Source organism: Sarcophilus harrisii, chromosome 1, assembly GCF_902635505.1.
Source record: "Sarcophilus harrisii chromosome 1, mSarHar1.11, whole genome shotgun sequence".
NCBI lineage: Eukaryota > Metazoa > Chordata > Mammalia > Dasyuromorphia > Dasyuridae > Sarcophilus > Sarcophilus harrisii.
Genome location: NC_045426.1, coordinates 12,926,407 through 12,949,095, shown reverse-complemented (window position 1 = coordinate 12,949,095; position 22,689 = coordinate 12,926,407). Strand labels below are relative to the sequence as shown.

Sequence of the window (22,689 nt, the reverse complement as noted above, 5' to 3'; positions counted from 1 at the left end):
CAATCAGAAATCATTTAAGGGCCTACTATGTGGGAAGCCTGTGCTAAGCATTATCTAGCCTTATTGCTGCCTAACTGGGAAACAGCATTAGCCACAATAATGACATTGTCTAGTTTCATAGGAACAGCTTTAATAATTAAAACAAAATGCAATTATGTATAAAAATTAGAATTTAGAAAATTAAAATAATTGGGAATATTGGAAAGAGCATAACCTCATAGGAAAGTCTAATAACATCCTGGTAGCCAGCTCTGCTTTAATGTTGATAGAATACTCTCTTATCGCAATCCCACAATATACAACAGTATTACTCTCATTTTACTAGTAAGGAAACTAAGCTACAGAGTTGTTACATGATTTGCCAGGGTTACATAGTGTCAACTTGGACATTAAACAGATTGCCTGATTCTAATGTGCTCTCAACTTATTCCACACTGAAAGTTCAGAGAAAATTTGAGACATTAACATTTTTTATTATTATTATTATATAGTTTTAAAATTACTTTGAATATAACTTTTTACATCAATACTCTTACCCTTAATTCCACGAAGAAAAATACAGAGTACCTTTTTGTTCCATTCTTTCAAAGACAAAAATACAGACTCAAACTTAACATGCAGCTTCATATCTATTTTTTAAAGTTTGGAGAGTCTTAAAATAATGTCAGTACAGAATTGATTAGCACCAAGTCAAGGAAAAACAGCTTCAAATTACTTCCATCTCTAACAAACCTCACCATCACAACCCTAATTTAACTGTTAGTTAAGTCTTCTAATTTAACTGAAACTAAATGCCCTCTGAGGACAGAGTCCTCAACAGAAGAATTGTCAATCATTAGCACTTCTCAGCCATATCAAAGATGAATCCAATTCATCAATAAGAGAAATGCAAGGGCAAAGAGGAAGAGAAATAAGTGGAAACTATAAACCTAGTCACACTAGGAAGTCTCTGAGCACAGTCTGTGCTTGCTGAGAAGCTTTCAGCAGCAGGCCACCTCTGCAGTCACACAGCAGACTGAGAAATAGAGAATGCTAGATTCTGCCGTCTTAACAAGTAACCACACAAAAAAGGACTCGATAGAGCAAAACACAGCTTTGAAAACACACCTCTTCCAAGATACGCTGCCAATCCGCTGGATGATCTGAGTGGGGAAAATCAAAGCTGACTGAAACTGAAAGGCAGGTGCTCAAAGGCATTTCTCAGGTCAAGAACAATACATGTACAGAGGGATTCTCTGTGGCGGGAAGGGCTCCCCATCTAAGTGTGCTGGGCTTTGAGTTAGGAAGTTCAAAGCTTATGTGTGAGAGAAGGAGGGTATAAAAGAAAATTTCAGTTATTGGAATTTGACTCAATTGTAGTTTCTGGGAGGGGGAAGAGAGAAGAGGGAGAGAGAGAAAGAAGGAGAGAAAAAGGGAGGAGAGGGAAGAGAGCTAGAAAGAGAATGAAATTCATAGCCTTGTGATGATTTCAATCTCATCAGAAACATTTGGCAGCAGCAAATCCACCAGTTCTCCCACAAATTCTGACAAGCTGAATTATTTTAAGTCCCCATAACAGTTTGGATAAATCAAAGCAGAAAAAAAATTACTCATAAAATTAGTGCAATGAAGGAAAATATTCAGCCCCAACTCGTGTCCAAATGTTTTGTGACTGAATCACAAAAAAATGTAACGTTTCTGCACAAAAATGACAATGTGAGAAGTTTAATAGTATCATGATGTTTTAACACATGACTGTCAAACTAGGCTTAGGGCTGTAATCTATTCCTGACACTTTTTACAAGGGGTTGCTATTTTTAGCTACACAATGAACCTAGAAAGCTAAATGGTAAGCTTTCAAAAGGTACAAAATGGTAGTGATGACTTGCCAAAAAATTACTTAAAAGATGCTAAGGCAGCCAATGAAAATAAAGACGTGTCATCTCAACTGAGACATAAATGCTGTTTTGAGGGTGGGTGGAGACTGGAAAAAAGAGAACAAGAATTTATTAAGCACTTACTACATGCTAGGCATTTTCTAAGTGCCTTATAATTATGACCTCTTTTTGATCCTTAAAAGAATCTTGGAGGTAGGTGCTGTTCTTATCCCCATTTTACAGTTGAAGAAACTAAGGTGGTCAGGAAATGCCTTGGTCAGAGTCATATATTTATTAAGTGCCTAAAGCCAGATTTGAATCAGGTTTGGGTGACTCCAGGCCCAGCTCTCTGACACTGTGCCACCAGCTACCTCTAAACTAAAGGACAAATGTCAGAACTATTCAGGAATGGAAGGTATGAAATGAGTGATGTAGCCTCTATGATTAAAGACCCTGGATTGGTCTTTTTTTTTTTTTTTGTCCCTTAGTTATTATTATTATTATTATTTATTACAACTTTTTATTGACAGAGCCCATGCCTGGGTAATTTTTTACATTATCCCTTGCACCCACTTCTGTTCCGACTTTTCCCTTCCCTCCCTCAGGTAGCAAGCAGTCCTATACATGTTAAATATGTCACAGTATATCCTAGATACAATATATGTGTGCAGAACTGAACAGTTTTCTTGTTGCACAGGAAGAACTGGATTCAGAAGGTAAAAATAACCCAGGAAGAAAAACAAAAATGCAAACAGTTTACATTCATTTCCCAGTGTTCTTTCTTTGGGTGTAGCTGCTTCTGTCCATCCTTGATCACTTGGAACTGAGTTAGATCTTCTCTTAGTCAAAGAAATCCACTTCCATCAGAGTACATCCTCATACAGTATCGTTGAAGTATATAATGATCTCCTGGTTCTGCTCATTAAGCTCAGCATCAGTTCATGCAAGTCTTGCCAATTCATCCTGCTGGTCATTTCTTACAGAACAATAATATTCCATAACATTCATATACTACAATTTACCCAACCATTCTCCAATTGATGGGCAGCCACTCAGTTTCCAGCTTCTAGCCACTACAAACAGGGCTGCCACAAACATTTTGGCACATACAGGTCCCTTTCCCTTCTTCAGTATCTCTTTGGGGTATAAGCCCAGTAGAAACACTGCTGGGTCAAAGGGTATGCACAGTCTGATAACTTTTTGAGCATAGTTCCAAATTGCTCTCCAGAATGGCTGGATGTGTTCGCAATGCCACCAACAATGTATCAGTGTCCCTGGGTCGGTCTTTAAAGCTCATCCCTAGTAAAGGCAACAGGGCCTACTGTGCTACAAAACTGCAAATTTAATTAATGAAGTCACAGAAACACCATAGACAAGAGAGCACCAATAAAACAAAGCAACATGGTGGCCAGGGAGGGGAAAGGCCCATCAGAGAGACTTCTGGGAAGCTTTCTCACATATGGAAGAATAGTCCCAGCCTTACTAACCATATGTCTAGCTAGAGCTTTGTCTATATGAACACATGGTGACATATTAAGCATCGTATTTATAAGCTAACCTTCCAGCTGCACCACGCCTTTGGGGAGCCCCTCTATCGCTCCATCACCTCTCAGTGGCCCCAAATACCGAGGAGTCACCTCCCTGCAATGCTGGAAGGAGCTTCCAATCAGTCCAAAAGCATTATCATGCATCTCCATGCCAAGCTCCATGCTAGCTTCAGGGAGACAAGCCCAATTCTGGAGGAGCTTCCATCCTCAAGGGGAGCCAACATGTGCCTTTATAAAGGAGCACAACAGGAAGGAGTACACTAGAAGCTGGGAAAAGCAGCAAAAGGCATGTGCAGAAGGGGCCCAGTGAGTGGAGACAGGAAGGGAGGGATTCTGTGCCATCTACAAGTGATACAGGGACGTGTCCAATTATGGGACGGAGCAAAGGCACAGTGAAGGGTCCAAGGGGGCCCCAGAGGGGCAGAGGGCCCTAAAGCTGTAAAAGCTTCTAAAAACCAGAGGACTTTATATAGGGCCTAGAAGCCATAGGGACAGAGAGTCTTCTGAGAAGGAATGATGGGGTCAGAGCTGCTCTACAGGAAAACCATGTTGGCCACTGGGCGGAAGCAGCAGCAGACAGAGAGATTTAAGGAAGAGACCAAGTAGGAGGCCATGAAAGGCAACGTGAGACTGAGCTAAGGAGGCGAAGGAAGCGTCATGAAGCGGCTGGAGGTCCGGTCATTAAAGAAAGGCAGAGTGACAAGAGAGTATTCTATATTTAATACTGTATCACTTGATGTACATGTGTTTAATATTGATATTGTTTCATTATCTATGGTATCTTTTAGCAAGATATAGTTTCTCTTTTAATTAGATCTATTTTTGCTTTTTTTTGGTCTGAGAACATGATTGCTATACCTGATTTTTTGTTTTACTTCAGCTGAAGCACAATATATTCTGCTCCAGCCTTTTACCTTTATTATGTGTCCTTCTGCTTCAAATGTATTTCTTATAAACAACATAAAGAAAGGCATCACGTGCATATGTGCATGTATGTTGCATACATGTACACACACACATTTTGATCTAGACCCACGATTTCATGGTGTGGTGAACTCCCAATACGGAAATGTCTTCCACCATTACAGAGAAATTGTTCATCCATACCTTAGTCTTTGCAAATGTTCTGGGAAAACTGGAAAGTTAAGAAAAGGACCAGGGAAAAGGGGAGAAGGGGTAATCCAGCCAGTCTGTGTCTGAGAAAGGACATAAACCAAAGCCTTTCCAACTCCTCCTCAGCTTCATTTCTTAAGCCCCTAGCCTTAAATCACTGAATGGGTGTTGACTATCTGAGACCTATCAGCCTCCCACTGCCTGCAAGTCCCAATCTGTATCTGGCTACTGGACCCAGAGGGCTCTGGAGGGGAAAGTGAGGGTTAAGACCTCACACAGTCTCCCTGGCTGGAGTCCAATTCACTTGCCTGTCATGGCGTCATCTCCCAGAAGTCAGGGTGGTCTTAGACAACAAAGGACAGACCACAACACCCAGCAGGCCTAGTGGTCTCTTGCTATTTGAGTACAAATTGTAGTTAACAATGAACATCGCTTTCTTGGCTTTGCTTACTTCACTCTACATTAATTTTTAGAAATCTTTCCAGGCTTCCCTGTACTCATCACACAGAAAAATTTTTATAGCACAGTAATATTCCATTCTTATTCCACAATCTATGTAGCCATTCCCATACTGATGGGCTTCTTCTTTGTTTCCAATCCCTCACATCTCAAAGAAAAGAGTTACCATTAAATATTATGGAATATATATGAACTTTTTTTCTTATCAATGGCTTCTTTGGATTACAAGCTCAGTAGTAGAGTATGTGGTTCAAAGAGTATGGATATTTTATTCACATAATTTCAAATTTCTTTCCATAAAGATTATACCATTTCACAGCTCTAACAACAATGTATTAGTGTATCTGTTTTTCCACTGCTATCATTTCTCAATAATTTGCAGGATATACAGTGAAACTTCCATGTTGCATTTCTCAAATAAATAATATGGAATATTTTTTTCATGTGGTTGTGAATACTCTACAGTACTTCTTTTGAGAACTGTTTGTTCATATCCTTTGACCATTTATCTGTCGGGGAATGGCTATTAGTGAATACACCCACACATACACACACATATACATGTATATGTATGTTATCTATGCATTAATTGTTTATATATCTGGAATATCAAACCCTTACCAGAGAAATTAGATATTAAAGACATTTTCCCCTAATTCAATCACTTCCCTTCTTTCTCTATTTTTTTTTAATTAAAATTTTTTAATCAAACATTGCTTTATGAATCATGTTGGGAGAGAAAAATCAGAGCAAAAGGGAAAAACCATGAGAAAAAAAAAAACAGAAAAAAGAAGTAAACATAGCATGTGTATTCCCTTCTTATTCTAGAAGCATTAATATTATCTGTGCAGAAGCTTTCTAGTTTTAAGTTCCCTTTTCTGTTATGAACACAGTATTATATTCTAGTTACTTTCATACTTTTTTTAAGGTGGCCCTGTTTCCACTGATTCTCTTCCCTTCATTCCTGATCCCCTCTTCTCATTCAATAATCGCTCCTCCTCTCTTATCTTTCAGCTAGTCCTGGTCATTGTTTTTAAATTTTATGGGTTTTTTTGTTCCTTTTCAAAAAGAACTTCTCTCATCCTCTTTATATCCATCTTTTCTTTCTGCTAACTTTAGACCCTCATTAGTCTCTCTCTTTTTGGTTTTCTTCTTGTAATCAAAGCTTCCAAAGGATCCATTCTAGACTCCCCCCACCCCACAATTTCTGTACTTGTAGGGCTTGTCCCCTTTTCATTGTCCCTCACTTACAGAATAATGCCAGTGACTTCAGATGACAGAGAGGACACTGCCCCACAGTAGGACCCCTCCTCCCTTAAAGTTATTTTGTAACTCACTATGCCCTCTTTTGTGTTTTCCATTTGCTTGGAAATCTTCCTGTGTCTATGCTCTCCCAGGTCTCCTGTTGCCCCCAGGGGTTCCCACTCTCCTCTCAGGATAAGTAGACTTTCCAAACCCTAAATCCACTAGACCTCTTCCAGTGTAAGATTCTCATCTCTCTTCACCCATAAAAGCATTTATCAGTGGAACCTCCTCCTACCTCTAGAATAAGGCCTCCTTTCCCTCTTCCTCTTCTTCCTCATCAACTCCCCTGAACATTCTTCTCTTCTTGTGACCAGAGGACACCTTTTCCTCGGGGTTAGCCCTTGATTTGACCTGGCTGCATCACTCACTGCTCTCTGTCATCCTTCCTTCTGCTTCATGTCAAGTTGTTCCACAAAAGAAATTTAGATTCACCGGCTGGCAGAGTGTGTCTCCAGGTTGAGTTCATATGCCCCAGGCCCAGATTTCTGCCTTCAGAACCCTGTCTCCTCATGAACATTTAGAAAGAAGTCTCTTCCTAATCTCCCTGTTGTCCTGTTACTAGTACTGTCTTGCCTGCTGCATTTATTCACTCCCCCTGTTTGGAGTTCTGTTGTTTGGTGTGCTTGAGGGGCAAATACTCTCTTAAGTTCATGTTTTCTTTCTAAAAATGTTTCAGACTTTTTATTAGTGGTCACCCTGGACTGCATTCTGAGCTCCTGTACTCTTCAAAACACATTATTCCATTCCCTCCTACGTGGGTGTGGAATGGTCTTGCGTTATTCAAGTGTCCTTTCCTTGGTATTTAAAGGTCTTGTTCCTGATGGCTTGCAGAACTTGTTATTTCTGAATTGAATTTTTAAAATTTAATCACTATGTCTTGTAGTTTTCAGTCTCGGGTTTTTTCTAGAGGTGGTTGTGGACTCTTTCCATTAGAATTCCATTTTCTTTGGCCAGAGGTTCTGAGTGTTCTCTTCTATTATTTCCTTCATTATGAGGTTAATTATGATTTTTTGAGGGGGCTTGTTAGGCTCTTCTGGAAGTCGTATGATCATTAGCTTATCTCTGCTTCAAGATCCCACTGTCAAGATCAATAAGTTTTGCTGCATCATGAGCAGATTTTTAAAAAAATGTTTATATCTTTTGCTTTTCTTCTACTAGGTTAACCTTCATTTCTGTGTATTTCCATTCTTAATCTACTGTTCTCTTTTTTTGTTTCTTCTGGCAAAGTTTTTTCTTTTCTGCCCCCCTGCCCCCTTTTTTGTCTGCTCAGTCCATAAACTCTGTTCTCATAATTCTTATTCCTCTCTTAAATCACTCAGGAACTTAAATCCATGTTCTGCTCACATTCTACAGGGTCCTCTATTTCATCAAGTATTAGATCATTCCTTTATTCTGCAGTATTTATTCACAGTTGCCGGAACTCTTTTATTAGATCTGGAAACTACTTCCTTCTGTTTTTCTTCTTGATGTGTCTATTTCTGTTCAAGATCTTTGGAGTTTTCTTGTTTTTGAAATCTTTGGGACTTCAATCCTTGTTGCTTCATCTTTATAGCCACCATTTCCAATCTACTTTTTAAATGCAGGAATGCTGTACCACAATAGTTGGAAACCTGAAGTGCGGCTTGGACAAGGCCAAACTGGTACAAACTCACTCTCGGAATGAAGGTGTGGGGCCCTGGGAATTGGGAGTCATCTGCATAACTTAGAGAGTTCTCTGAATTAGAATATATTACTAATTTTAACTCCCAGTCAACAGCACACCCTCACAATGCCTGCACTGGACAACAACTCCTCCCACGGTTACTCTCAAGTTAGACTAGCTAACTCATGGGTCCGTCCTAACACTGAGGCAGACCAAGAATGACAAAATTCAAGAAAAATGGATCCCTTGAATCAAATCAGTTCCAATAGAGCAGTGATGAATTGAACCAGCTACACCCAGCAAAAGAACTCTGGGAGATGACTATGAACCATTACATAAAATTCCCAATCCCTCTATTTTTGTCCTCCTGCATTTTTGATTTCCTTCACAGGCTAACTGTACACAATTTCAAAGTCTGATTCTTTTTGTACAGCAAAATAACTGTTTAGACATGTATACATATATTGTATTTAATTTATACTTTAACATATTTAACATGTATTGGTGAACCTGCCATCTGGGGGAGGGGATGGGGGGGAAGGAGGGGAAACATTGGAACAAAAGGTGTGGCAGTTGTCAATGCTGAAAAATTATCCATGCATATGTCTTGTAAATAAAAAGCTATAATAATTTTTTTTTAAAAAAATGGATCCCTGTGGGTTCATATGGACTCAGAAAACCACCATTCACTTTATCTGTGGTCTCTTGTTGTTTATTTGGTTAAGCCTTTTCCCAACTGGATCTGGGAGTTCTCTGGACACCTTCAATGGAGACCCCAACCCATTCATACTTTCTCTCCCTGCATTGTTCTCCTCTCCATTCTTCTACGGATCTCTCATAGATCCTCCCTGGAGATTTGGCTACACTGGCATGGCACAATGGAGAACTCAAACTGTCCTGAGTCCTACACAAGCAACCCCACCTTCTTTTAAAGTCATACTTCTTCACCAGTCCCCCTGACAGGGAAAATAGCCTTATGGAAAAAGGACTGTGTTTGCAGTCAGGAAGGCTGAGGTTCAGATGTCTCTCCAGACACCAATCAGCTATATGACCTTGGGAAAAGCATTTAGCTTCAATGAGCCTCAGGAGGTACTTCCCAAGCTGCTAAGTTTGCCAAGGATTCGATGGGTTTGCTTGTTTCTAACCCCTCCCCTGTCCCAAAAGAATATAATAAGCTCCTCGAAGGCAGGGACTTTTATTTCTTTTTATTTCATCTTTCTATACCTAGGCTTGAATACAATGTCTGGTACCTAACAGGTGCTTAAAAATCCTTGTGGAATAAACACAGTCAACCAACAAGCGCTGAGTAATAACAGCCTCTGAGGTTGCAGGCTCCGAAGACCACAAAACAACAAACCCTGTAAACACCACCCATTTATTTCTTGAATTTACACTCTGTCAGATGGCAGATGACTGAGTGGGCACAGAGGACGTCCCTAACAAAATCCCAACAAAAGCACCCAGGGTGATCCCACAACAAACTGTTTTAGGCCTCATGTGACACCCGTGCCCAGAGTGTTGGATAAATTACCTATTTTTATAAAACTAAAAATTTGTGCTATACCTAGTTCCAGTAGGTAGGCACCTCCTCCAAGGTAGGCAGTGGAGGTGGAAACTTCTTATAGCTTTCTCCACATCTCTCTTTATCAAAAGATTCTAATCTAATTCACCATCATTCCAGGGTCATGGCTTAAATACTTAATGGAGTGATAAAGTAACAGCAGCAGCAGCCCCTCACATTTAGCTAGTGCCTTCAGGACTAGAGGGTATTGGCTACCAAACAGTCTTGGAAGAGAGCCAGCGTAGGATTGCTACTCCTATCTCAGGCAAAAGGAAGCACAGACAGTCAGGGAAGGGGGCAGGCTACGGTAACCACAGTCAGGAGTCAGATCCAGGAGCTGAGGCCCAGGATGCTGACTCTAATCACTGAACCAAGCTGCCTGTGAAAGTGCAGGATATCCATCCACTCTCCTCAAACTTCTGTGGGACACAGGTAAGAGGATGTGAAGAGACAAAAGGATCCAAAGCCACAAAATGAATTCCCCACAAACATGGAAACATCTGGGAACCAAGTGGCAAATACAGCATCAACTTTCTTGGTAAGCTCCAATCCCAAGAGTGATGGCACCATAATGAAAAACACAAATACTGGGCATTCGAGTTTCAGCTCCTTTCCAAAAGGGAGACAATGCGTTACCTGCAATTTGCACCGAGCCATCTTCACCCAGAAGAATATTTCCAGCTTTGACATCCCTAGATGAATAAAGAACAGAAAGAAATGCTGCATGCTCCCTTCAAAAAAAAAAAAAAAGCCCCACCAATAATCCATCCCTGAATTTTGGATTATTCCACATTTTAAATGACCCAAGTGATTTCTGCCCTTAAAAGCTCATGAAATTGCCTTTGGGGGTTATTTTGCACAAAGACAGAAGGGCTAAAAACATGGAAAACTTTGTTTTCAGTCCCGTTTGCCAGGACATGGCACAAAAAGGTCTGTGTGGCTGGATCCCAGAGTGTGCAGGAAATAGGAAAGGTAGGAGAGGGTCAGGTTGGCAAAGGCTTCCCGTGCCAAGCAGAGGACTTGGATCGGACTCTGCAGGTGACAGAGGGCCAGCAGAGCTTTCAGAGGGGGCTGAGAGTGGGAGAGATGGGAGATGTGATCAGATTCAAGCTGTGGGAAATCATGGGCAGCTAACAGAGAGAATGGAGAGAGAGGGGAAGCAGGAAGCCAAGGAGAAGGCCATTGCAACTGCCCAATGGAGAAGGCCCAAGACCTGTCCGGGCTGGTGCCTCTGCAAGGGCAGCAGAGTGAGTGAAACCCAACCAGACGGGAAGATGAGCTGGATTTGCGGGCTGAGTGGAGTTCAGTCAAGCACTTACTGACCAGCTTTTCTGTGCCAGGCATTGGCATCTCAGGGGATGGAGCGTGGGACTGGAGGCAGGAAGACCTGGGTCAAACACCAACTAGCTGTTTGACCCTGGGCAGATACTTAACCTTCTCTTTGCCCCAGGTCCTTCAACTGTCAAGTAGGGACAATAACAGCACCTGCTTTGCAGAGTCAGGTGAAGATCAAATGCGATAATATTTGCAAAGTGCTTGGCACACAGAAAGCATCTAATAAATGCTTGCTTCCTTCTTTGCCAAGCATGGGGAATACAAAATACGGTTAATAAGCCCCAAAGCCCCAGTCCCTGATTTCAAGGAGAAGACAGCATGTTAATTCAAGATATTCCCTGGGTCAGTCTGACATACTTAAGGCAGAGAAGGCACCAGCATCAAGGCTGGATTTCTTGCAGAAGTAGGGCTCTGAGCTGGGACTGCTGAGCTCGCCATCTGCGGAGAATCCAGCCCATAAGATGCTTCAAGACTGCCTGTGTCCAGCAAAGGTCCACAGTAGGTTCCGTGGTGCAAGGATAAAGCAAACAGGCCCGGTCCAGCTTCCCCAGAACTCCTTTAAATTAATGCACATGCAGACAGCTTCCCATTCTAAATCAGGGGCCCAAGCTGACTGAGTGGCAAGCATGACAGCTTTGTGACTAATTAGGGGATAGAACACAGCAGCCCAGGAAGAGCTAGCTCTAACCCATGAGCGTGGGCTGGAAATCTCCTTCCTGTTTCCCCGTTTCCTGGGCTTTGATTACAGATAGATCACAACTACAGAAACTACAACTAGGCAAAACCTCACCTCAGAAAGCAATGAGGTCTACAGATATAATTTAACAAATAATTTAACTTAAGGAAGCCCACATCAGGCCTACAGGGAAGTTTAAAATGGGAGGAGAAGCCTGAGAAAAAGGAAGGAAGTAGTGAGAAAGGAGGAAAAGAATTGGGAGAGAAGGAGGTCGGCAAAGAGCAGAAAAAGAAAGGGAAGAGGGGACTCTCCCTCCCACTTCCACCCATGCATTCAGCCCAGCACCGCGTTTCTGTCTGGTGTCCGCTGCCCACCAGAGGGCAGGGGGATGGCCCCTGAAGAGAAGGCCCGTCCCTGGCAGTGGGGTGACAAAGCAAGTCTGGCCCTAGGAGGCACAGGTTTGGCATTAAGCCCTAACTGTGGAAATGTGTTGGCTGGGACATTGTTGGGGTCACAGGAGCAGGGTGAGAAGCCGGCCTCCTTTTTACTTTACCGGTGGATTTGTCCATTTTTATGCAGATATTCCAGGCCCTCCAGCACCTCTTTGAGAATTGTGGCAATGCAAGCCTCATCCAGGACTCCACTTTTGTGTTCCCCCTTGGCAACAATGTGCTTAATAATATCCAGAACAGAGCCTAAAGACAGAAGACATTTCACCATTAGCTTTCAACACAGTTACCCTGCATAAATGAGAGCTGTCTGCAGTCAAGACATGCTCAAATGATTTTGATTTGATTTTTTAAAATTCAATTTCTTGATTGAACCATTATGTTTCCATTAAGTCTGTATCCCAATAAGATCATAAAAAGAGGGAGAAGGACCCACATGTGCAAAAGTGTTTGTAGAAGCCCTTTTTGTAGTGTGAAAATTAAGTGGATGCCCATCGACTGGGGAATGGCCGAATAAATTATATTATATGAAGATAATGGAATAAGATTGTTCTATGAGAAATGATGAGTTGGCCGATTTCAAAAAAGCCTGCAAAAACTTATATGAACCGATGCTGAGTAAAGTGAGCAGAACCAGGACAACATTGTATATGGTAACTACAAGATTTTATGTCATGATCAATGATCAACTGGGATGGACTTGGCTCTTCTCGAAAATGCTGTGATTCAAGGCAATCCTAACAGACCTGGGATGGAAAATGCCTTTCGCATCCAGAGAGAGAACTATGGAGACTGAATGTAGATCGAAGCATTGTATTTTTACCTTTTTTTTTTTTCTTTCTCATGTTTTTTTGCCTTTGTTCTGATTTTTCTTGCACAACATGACAAATATAGAAATATATTTAAAAGAACTGCACACATTTAACCAGTATCAGATTGCTGGCTCTCTTTGGGGGGGGTAGGGAGAAAAAACACAAAGTCTTACAAAAATGAATGTTGAAAATGATCTTTATATGTATTTGGAAAAATAAAATACTATTAAGAAAAATAAATAAATTCAATTTTTGAAGAGATAGGAGACCATGACAGGATTACAAACACTCTGAATCAATAACATGTTTTCAAATGAAATCTACAGAAGGCAAATATGAAAATGGCTCCTCTCTAGGAAAAGAGAGGGGAAGAGTCTGGAGGAAAAATAATGAATTTTGTTTGGAATCTGGAGTCCACAGAACACCCAGTCTGAGCAATCCCAAAGCCAGCAGGTGGGAAGATACCCCCCCCGGACTAACAATGTTAAAGGAAGTTTTATAGTATATTCTGTAGTGTAAATATAGGAGATCCATTATAAAGCAATCCCTGAGGAGTATGAACATGGATCAAAGTCTCTCTCAGAGATGTATTTGTACTTGGTGCCCACAGACAAGAATCTAGTCCTCAGATTTAACCATAAGCACTCCCTCCAACTTTCTAAGAACACCCCAAATCAAGGTGGTTTTATAGAAGAGTTCATTGTCCTAGGAGCAGCAATAAAGTGCCCAGAGTGCCAGGTTTGGAGGCAGGAAGCCTCACCTTCCCGAATTCAAATCTGGCCTCAAACACTCAGAAACTGTGATTTTGGGCAAATCACTTAATCTCATTTGCCTCAATTTCCTCATCTGCAAAATGAGTTGGAGAAGAAAATGGCAAACTACCTCAGGATCTCTGCCCAAAAACATTGCAAATGCTGTCATGAAGAATCAGATATGATTGAAAAATGATCATAACTCTGTTGTAAAAAAAACCTCAAAGGAACTCAGAGGAGGTCAAAGTAAAGAAACACATCAAATAAAAGTCACATTTGCAAAAAGGCTCCAAAAAGCATCTCTAAACTCATTAAGGTTCCCAGAAGAGGCAGGGATGGGGTAGGGATAAGCTTCAAAAACAAGCAGCTATTTTTAAGGAAACAAACCCAAAGATTATAGTAATTCCCAGTCCTACATGTGGAGCTGGAAAGGTCCTTGGATACCAAGGAATCTAGTTTCCTCCCCCTCACCAAATTTTATAGAGGGGAATGAGTTCAGATAAGTAAAATGACTCATGAATCGTCAAAGATGCTAAGTGGGAATCCCAAACAAAGACAAAGCCTTTGGCATCATGCGTCCCAACTGCCAGAGAAAACAGGCCTTCTCACAGGTCAGATTCTAGTTCCTTGGGGAGGGATGCCCACTGTTATTTTTAAAGCAATAGCGCTTGCTAAGGCAGCTAGATGGAGCAGTGGGCAGAGCACAGACCTGGAGTCAGGAGGACTTAGGTTCAAATCTAGCCTCAGAATTCTGGCATTTCCTAGCTGTATGACCCCAGGCAAGTCACTTAACTTCAACTGCCTTGCCAAAAATATAAAAAAGGAGGCATTTGCTTAAGAGTCACCATCGCAAATCACTCCAGCAAAGGGTGGTCAGTGTTCCATTTGTAAGCCCAATATTGGCTAACCCAAGTGACCGGGTCTAAACATCAAACCACGTCTCTGCACAAAGCTACTGCTGCCAGTGCTAAAGTAGAAGAGAATGAAAATGAGTTAGCAAGGAGAGATGCGACAGGTGGATGAACAAAAACGCTTGGATGAACAGCCCCAAGGACAGCCACTGCCACATATTCCTTAAGAACTAAGCATCGACAAGCAATTTGGGAATAACTTTATTCTCTCATCCTTCGTAATGTGCCTTGTGTGCGGGGAACAGGAGAGAACTTCTGGCTAAGATCGGGCCTGGCTTCAGGTAAGCCCCACTGCCAGCTTTTCGCTCTCCTCCTCCCCTGACTGGAACCTCACTTCAGGAAAAAGGATCAGCCTCCCAGCTAGAGATGAGAAAGTGAAGGAAGTGAAAGAAACCACCAAGGTGATTTCACTCTTCCCCAAAGAAATCATAGACTTTGAGAGGCTGCCAACAAAGCGATATAAAGACAAACACAGTTTTTATCTAATCGTCCAAGGGTTTCAGATGAGATTTTCCAACACCAAAAACTCGAGGCAGCAGGGCGTAGATGAACGAACACAAGGAACAGCACTCGCTCTGCCAGTTTAGAAAGGAAAAGGGCACACCAGACACATTCCCCTGGGGGCATACAGTGTTGCACACTCCTCACACTCGCTCACTCACCACGGAATGCCTCTGGCTAGGAGCCCTGGCTCCTGGCCCCAAATGTGACACTCACGAGCTGCGTAACCTTAACCAAATCCAAAGTTCACAGACGAGAAGAAATACCTCATTTCCAGAGTGGGAAACTGAGGCAATCAGAAGGCTGTCACCCAAGGCCAGCCCCCTTTCACCAGATGCTGCTGCCATCTCCTTGAGTCTTAGTTTCAACATCTACAAGCCTGCTTACTTTATTACGTCTACCTCACTAATGTTATTCTGAAGATTAAATGGGCTGAGGGAGGAGGAGGCATCTTGAAGAAATAACCAATTGCTTGATATAAACAGCTATTCAACACTCTCCCTGTCAAAACTTTCCCTCATCTTTGAGATTCTTCCCCGTATCCAGGACAAGATATTTAGCATTTCAAGGCTTCCTGCCTCTCTTCTCTTCAACACTTCCCTCCATTCCTGCTGCTGATGCATCTTCCAAAAAGACCACCTCCCTCTATTACTCAGACCCCATCGGAGGGCCCCCACCACCTGCAGAATCAGCGCAAGCTCCCCGTGGCTCTATGGGTGGCCTTGCAGAGGGCAGCCCCCCTCTGGGTTAGTCTGGCTGACCTTGGAGATCTCCTCAGCCCTAAATCGAGGAACCATCCCTGGCGTTTGAGAACCTGGATCCCAAAGTCTGGATCCAAACTCACTTCATGCATTTTGTTTCAGACTCTCCACTGTGTGAAGCTGTCCTGGCTTCCCCTGGGACAGACCTGAGCGGATTCTCACTGCATTTCTACCTGCTGAAAGCTCTTACTTCCAAAACTTCCTTCCTCTTCTCCTCTCCCACAAGACAGGTGGGGATGATCCTGTCACTCTCTTCAGACCACTTTGGCCTCCCTCCCAAGCACTGCCCATCATCACCTAACGATCCCTATTAGTTCTAAATCCTTTAGCCTTAGAACCTGGTCACTGACGGCATGTATTATTATTATCATTATTTTTAAATTTCTAATAGCGTTTAATGGTTTTTCAGAGGAGGTTAAAAATACATAAAAACATACATGTACATAACTATATCCAAAGGATACAAACATACATACATATATAGGTAGACATATAAGGTATTTTTGTGTGGGGCTGATTGGATCAGAAAATGCTTTGTGTAAAGATAATGCTTGAACTTAGCTTTATTTTATTGTTTTTAATTTTTAACAATGGCCTTCTTTTCAAAATCCATGTAAATGTTGGTAGTTATTGAGGTGTCTCAGTCACCATTTTTGGGTTAATATTTGCTTTTTCTCTGCAAATTTGCTGTCTTTCCTTCCTTCAAATATATTGTGAAGCAGGAATTCAATACTCACAGAGTTAAAAAAACAGCTTTGTTTTTTACCTCAAGGACAGATCTCATTACTACACAATTGGCCTAATCTAGATATTTCCTTCATTTTTAACCCAATTAAGGATCATTCTACATCAACAATAAATATATGTAAATCTGTGGGGGAAAAAATACATGCAAAAACAACCCTCAACATTCACCCCTGCAAAATCCCTGCTCTAAACCTTGCTCCATACTTCTCCCCTCCTTCCCTCCCCCCAAGCAAGCAATCCAATTTAGGCTAAACATGTGCAACCCCCTCCAAACATATCTCCACCCCCATCCAGCATGTTTTATTATCTAGATATGTATTTTGTCTCCCACTAGACTATTTATTCATGAAGGCAGACCTTCTGATTTTTTCCAGTGTTAATAAACCTTGCCCAGAGCACAGGTTTAACAAAGATTTCTTGAGCTCTTAAGCAGAAAGTGCACCTGGAAGAACTACTTTAATAAAGCGTGTTTGACAAAAGAATCCCAAAGGACAGCAGGTCTAGAACCGGAAGAGCCCTTGATAGCCATCTAGTCCAACCCCCTCATTTCACAGGTGAGGAAACAGGCCCAGAAATGCCAGGTAACTCGCCTGGGGTCAGGCAGATAGTAAGCAGGTGGATTCACACCGAACCATCCCACTCTAAAGTCCTTTATACTGTTCTATAAGATCCAGAAAGTTTAGACTAGACAGGTACCCCAGTGTTCCTTCAGGTGTCAAGCATCCCCAAGGCCCCTCGAGGGCTGCAGATACAGATTAAAATGGAATTGGAAAAGTTTCACCAAATAAGGAAGGCTGCAGCATGGTAGAGATAATATTAAGTTGTGGTTTTCTAGGTCAACGTGCGCTGGAGAGATCTGTTTCTCTTTTGAGTTGACAGTAATACTCTATCCTAGTATCTATCATACAGTTGATAAGCACTTATATAAGGGGTGGAGTCAAGATGCCAGAGCTGCAGCTGAGCTCCCACCCATGAGGCCCCCAAACAAATCTGGAAAAAGTACCAGACCGAGCTCTGATGGAGAAATCCAGGAAAAATCACAGCAAGTTCCGTGTCCAAGCTGGGTCAGCCTCAGGAGACAGGCAGAGGTCTGTAGACATGAAGGTCAGGGTCTGGGCAGGAGCACGTCAAGCATGAGTCCTTCTGTGTCCAGGAAGAGCTGGTGCGCCAGCATAAAAGGAGCCCCCCCCACAGGATGCCCTCAAACCCAAACCAGGGCACTACTATGGTCCCGGGGGCACAACTAGGGCAGGAAGGATAGGACCGCCACCACTCAGGGAGGTCCTGGGCAGGGTAACCAAAAAAGAGGAAATCCAGACAGCAGCTTCCTATAGCAGCAGCAGTGCCATGGCTTAGCCCTCAGGCTCAAAGCAGGGTCCCCCATCCAGCATTTCTTCCAGCCTACAGAGCCAGACAAGTGAGGCAGGACACCCAGGCCAAAGGGAAGCCCACAAATGAACTACTGTGAACCATGACTTTCTAGCTGGCTGATGGGAGCAAGAGACTAGCAGCAGCCACTTCAGACTCAAACTCAGGTCAAGGACTTGAAGACTTTGCTCTAGATCAGACGGCTCTAGGAGCACTGAAAGCCTGCAGGTCCCAGCTGGTTCTTGATACTTTTGAATATATAATAGCTCAAGCTCCCTTCCTGTACATCCCCTCACCTCCCCCCCCCCCAAAAAAAAAAAAATCAGCCACAGGACCAGTCCAGAGCTTCCCACCACAAGTGTGGCAGAGCCCAACCCAAATATCAAGCCTTAAGTTAGAATACAGGCTAGAGAATGGGTGAACAAAAACCAAACTGCACCACAGTGAGCTACTATGGTGGTGGGGGCACTCAAGAAACAAATGCAGGAGAACATGACTCTCAAACACCTTCAAACAAAGCTAACAGAAAAATACAGCTTAGGCACAAACTCAAGTAGACTGAAAAAGATAAAAAAAAAAAAAGTTTAAACTTTTTTCAAATGGAATATAGATACTTGAGGGAAAAACTGGAAAGGAAATGAGAACTCTGAAATAAGATTTAGACAGGGAATTACCAACTTGACACAAGAGGTACAAAAAAGCAAGAAACTCCTGAAAACTAGAATGGACCAAAAAGAAGTCAATGACTTCATAAAGGAACAAAAAACATTAAAACAAATTCAAAAAGCTGAAAAAAAAAAAAAAAAAAAGAAAATGTAAATTATCTTACGGCAAAAGCAACTGGCCTGTAAAATAGACCAGGAGAAAAAAATGTAAGACTCACTGGACTAGCTGAACACCATAACCAAAAGAACTTAGATAAAAGAGAAATCCTAAAAGATAACTACCCAGACCTCTTAGATCCATGGGGCCAAAGGAAGGAGGATCCATTAGCCAGCTACTAAAAGAAAACTCCCAGGAATAGCAGCCTCATAATTCAGAGTTTCCCTGTCAAAGAACAAAATTCTATAACAAATCAGAAAGAAAAAATTCAAATGATGGCCTTTAATGACAAAGAGAACTTCAAAAGTCCAAAACCATGGAGAGGGAAAGGGTTAAGTCTGCTGATTAGCAGACTGCAGCTGGAGTTTACAAATGCTGGAAGGAGCCTTGTCTCCTGTCCAATTTTACGAGAGGGGCCCTTATAGTCCAGGAGTTACCCAAGCTCCTTCTCCAGTTAATGCTCCTTCCAATGGAATCAGATTTTATCACCATCTGGGGAAAGTACTGATGTTATGAGGGGAAAAGTCATCATAAAGTTGTATTCATGATCCAAATTTCTAGCACACAGGAACAGTAATGCAAAACTCACCTGCTACCTGTGCTGGCAATCTTTCTGGGCTTTCAGAAAAAGGAACCACAAGCTTAGAGTCCCCCTTCACTCTACAAGGACATTCTCCTCCCTAGAGGACTTTGAGGGAGCAACTCTGCCTGAGCAGGGCAGGGCTTTCTCCACAACAGTCTTAGAGAATTAACCTGCCCAGAATCACAGAGTCTAAGCCACAGACACCTGGAAACATTACAATCGTAATGGCCATTTACAAGCTTTAAGTAGGTTTTCTCAGTGGCAAATACATGTGCCCTTATGTAATTCTATCATCTAAGTTTCCCATCACTGGGAAACCGCTATTATCCTCTTTCGGGAGAGGAGGAAACTGAGGCTGAAGTTAAACAGCCCCGCTGTGCTCACACGGTGACCACCTCTTCCTTTTTGCCCATCCAGAATGCCAGGCTTAGTGCCTCCAGAAGGAGGCTGCTGGGCTCAAGGAAAATGTACCTTCCTACAACTTCCACAAATGGATCCTACTTTCATAATCAGGAGCAAAGCAAAATAAGCTGCCAGCCCCCATGAAAACCCCTTAGATATTTCAGCACAAAGATCATGTGCCTTCATAGCCCAAGCCTTTTCTACCCTAAATATCCTTAGCTTCCTTCTCCTAATCTGGCAGTAAGAGGCTCACCTGACTTTAACCCAGTGGTCACTTCCTGGGATGGAGAACTTCCTCCACTGGCAGAGGTTACAACTGTTCTGTACCTTAGGAGATGGTTTTGGACAAGCTTTGGCCAAAAAGCCATCTGCCTGTAGCCAAACCAGCCAAGAATCTTTCTGAACCCAATGTGGCTGGCCCCCATCCATCCCCAGGCCTGCAGTCATACCCTCCTCAGCTTGGCTGGTGCTGCCAGAGTTCTGGATAATCCAAGAGCACACTGGGTTAGGCAACGAGTCACAACATATTGGGAGATTTCCGTCAAGATTCATCAGTCATCTTTACACGAACTGATGCTGAGTGAAATGAGCAGGACCAGGAGATCATTATATACTTCAACAACAATACTAGATGATGACCAGTTCTGATGGATCAGGCCATCCTCAGCAACGAGATCAACCAAATCATTTCTAATGGAGCAGTAATGAACTGAGCTAGCTATGCCCAGAAAAATAACTCTGGGAGATGACTAAAAACCATTACATTAAATTCCCAATCCCTATATTCATGCACACATGCATTTTTGATTTCCTTCACAAGCTAATTGTACAATAATTCAGAGTCTGATTCTTTTTGTACAGCAAAATAATGTTTTGGTCATGTATACTTATTGTGTATCTAAGTTATATTTTAATATATTTAACATCTACTGGTCATCCTGCCATCTAGGGGAGGGGGTGGGGGTGGGGGTAAGAGGTGAAAAATTGGAACAAGAGGTTTGGCAATTGTTAATGCTGTAAAGTTACCCATGTATAAATCCTGTAAATAAAAGGCTATTAAATTAAAAAAAAAAAAAAAAAAAAGATTCATCAGTCATCAAGCAATTACCGAGTTCTTATTATGTATCAGGCAGCGTGCTGAATCAAAGATAAAAGGCAGAAGCATGTCCTGGCCTCCAGGAGTTTCCATACAACATGTGAATAGATACCTACAAGTAATGTATGCAGAAGGAACATAACCTTAGGCTCAGATGAACAGAGGGGCCCAAGGAAAGCCTTTTGCAGAAGATGGTGTATGAGATGAGTCTTGAAGGAAACCAGAGAAGGAGAAAGGCCAGTCAGGAAGCACCTGCTAATCTCTGGGAAAGAGAGGAGGTCGGGGACCGGAACAGTCACTACGTGAGTGGAGAGAAGGGACACAGGCAAGAAACGTGGTGACCGTAAAAAGCTGACTAGCTATGTAGGGAAAGGAAGATTGGGGGCTCCAGGATGATGCTGTAGACCTGGACCGTGACAGGGAAGTTGGGGTGGGGTAGATTTCCAGTCTGAAAAGTCCAATAAGCAGCTGACAATGTGACAAGCTCAGTGGGGAGACCAGAACTGGAAAGACAGATCTGGGAACCCATGGGAACTGCTGAGATCACTGAGATAACAGAGAAAAGAGGAGCCTCGAAGGATACCCCCAGTCAGTGGACATAACAAGGATAGAGATCCAGCTCAGAGACAGAGGAGTAGCAGGGAGACCGGCCAGGAGGAGACTCAACGGAGAACGATGTCACAGAATCCCAGCAGGAAAAAGCTGCAGAGACTCCGCAGGTGAGAATGAGCCAAGCCCCAAAGATGGGGCCACTGACAGGTAACTTTGGGAAAGGGCAGAATGCAGAGAGATGAGAGAAGATGAGGAAGGCAGAGGGAGATGGGAAAAGGAGCCTAAGACAAGGGTTCCATTTTCTCACGGGAGTATAAGGTGCTCAGCAAGACGGCAGAGGGAAGGCTAGCCATGGGAAGCTTGGGGAGAGCCCCACAGCTAAATGGGATAGAAAAAGGACTGTTCTTGCCGAACCCTCAGTTGTGATAACCATTTTGGGGTAGACCTACCTATTCAGCAGCATCCCCGAGAAAACAAAAGATCCAAACGACCTTCCTCTAGACACAGAGAGCGCTACCGAAGCTAGTTAACTTAAAGAAAGAGAAAAAGGCAGAAAGTCCAGGAGGAGCCAGGGTTTGGGATTAACAAGGGAGGAACAGCAATGATCATCACTAGGGGCAAAAAACACACTGAACAGCAAGGAAGCCTCGGGGTCAGAAGACCCAGGTCCCAACGCTGCCTCTGATAAAAGTGGGCGAATACAAGATCCACCATCACTGAAACTGCCAGGGGCCCATTCCCATCAGGCAAGTGAGTTTCCACACATATCACCAGCCAAACCAATCATAAAGGCTACTGACAGAGCTTTGGATGCACATCTCACTTGATGGCTATGCTCCCCCCCTGACTGACAAGGCACAGGAGTGAGAGGGTGAGGGAGCAGAGGGAGATCTGGATCCAGGTCTCTCCTAATGAGAAGTCCGAAGTGCTGAGACAGAGAAAAAGAACAGAAAGGCAGCAGTTAACATCCTTAAGGTCAAACTTGTGATGGGAGGTGAGCTGCTCATGGGGCGGATGGATGAGGAAAAAGCCAACAACTGGAGACAAGAACCAACCAATGTCTGAACGTTTACAATGTGGCCCTAGGCGCCAGACCAGACATGGAAGTACCTGGAGGCAGGGGTGGTGTCCGGGTTCACCCCTGGTGTGAGATTTCCTGGCAGAAAGCTGGATGTGAAGTGAGGTAGATGGAGCAGGTTAGTCAGGCACTCCTCACCCGGCTGCTAACCCTCATTGCCTAAGATGATGAATCCCTCCCCCAGGGTTCAGTCTGCCTTAGTCTGGAGTGATGTGGACAAGATAGAAATAGCAAATTGTGTTCAGAAGAATTTCAGAGTTCCAAATGATAGGAGTGATCCCCTTTGGGGCAATGGCGAGGCCCTAAAAATGAAAATACTCCAACAAACAACTGTAGGGAAGGGAGCTATAAAACCAAGGAG

The 22,689-nt window shown here is 42.9% G+C and overlaps 1 protein-coding gene across 2 annotated transcripts in view; it reads right to left on the bottom strand.

Moving 5' to 3' along the window:
- The window catches only part of OXSR1 (oxidative stress responsive kinase 1), a 96,765-nt gene that overhangs the window by 39,666 nt on the left and 34,410 nt on the right, over window positions 1-22,689 (bottom strand). The window contains exons 4-5 of one of the 2 annotated variants that reach the window (XM_031952344.1): window positions 12,048-12,189; window positions 10,120-10,175 (exon numbers count right to left, since the gene is read on the bottom strand). The exons of the other annotated variant lie outside the window; for it this stretch is intronic. Of the exons in view, the coding sequence (XP_031808204.1) occupies window positions 10,120-10,175; window positions 12,048-12,189 (198 nt within the window). The remainder of the gene's footprint in view (window positions 1-10,119; window positions 10,176-12,047; window positions 12,190-22,689) is intronic. 2 annotated transcript variants of the gene reach the window in all.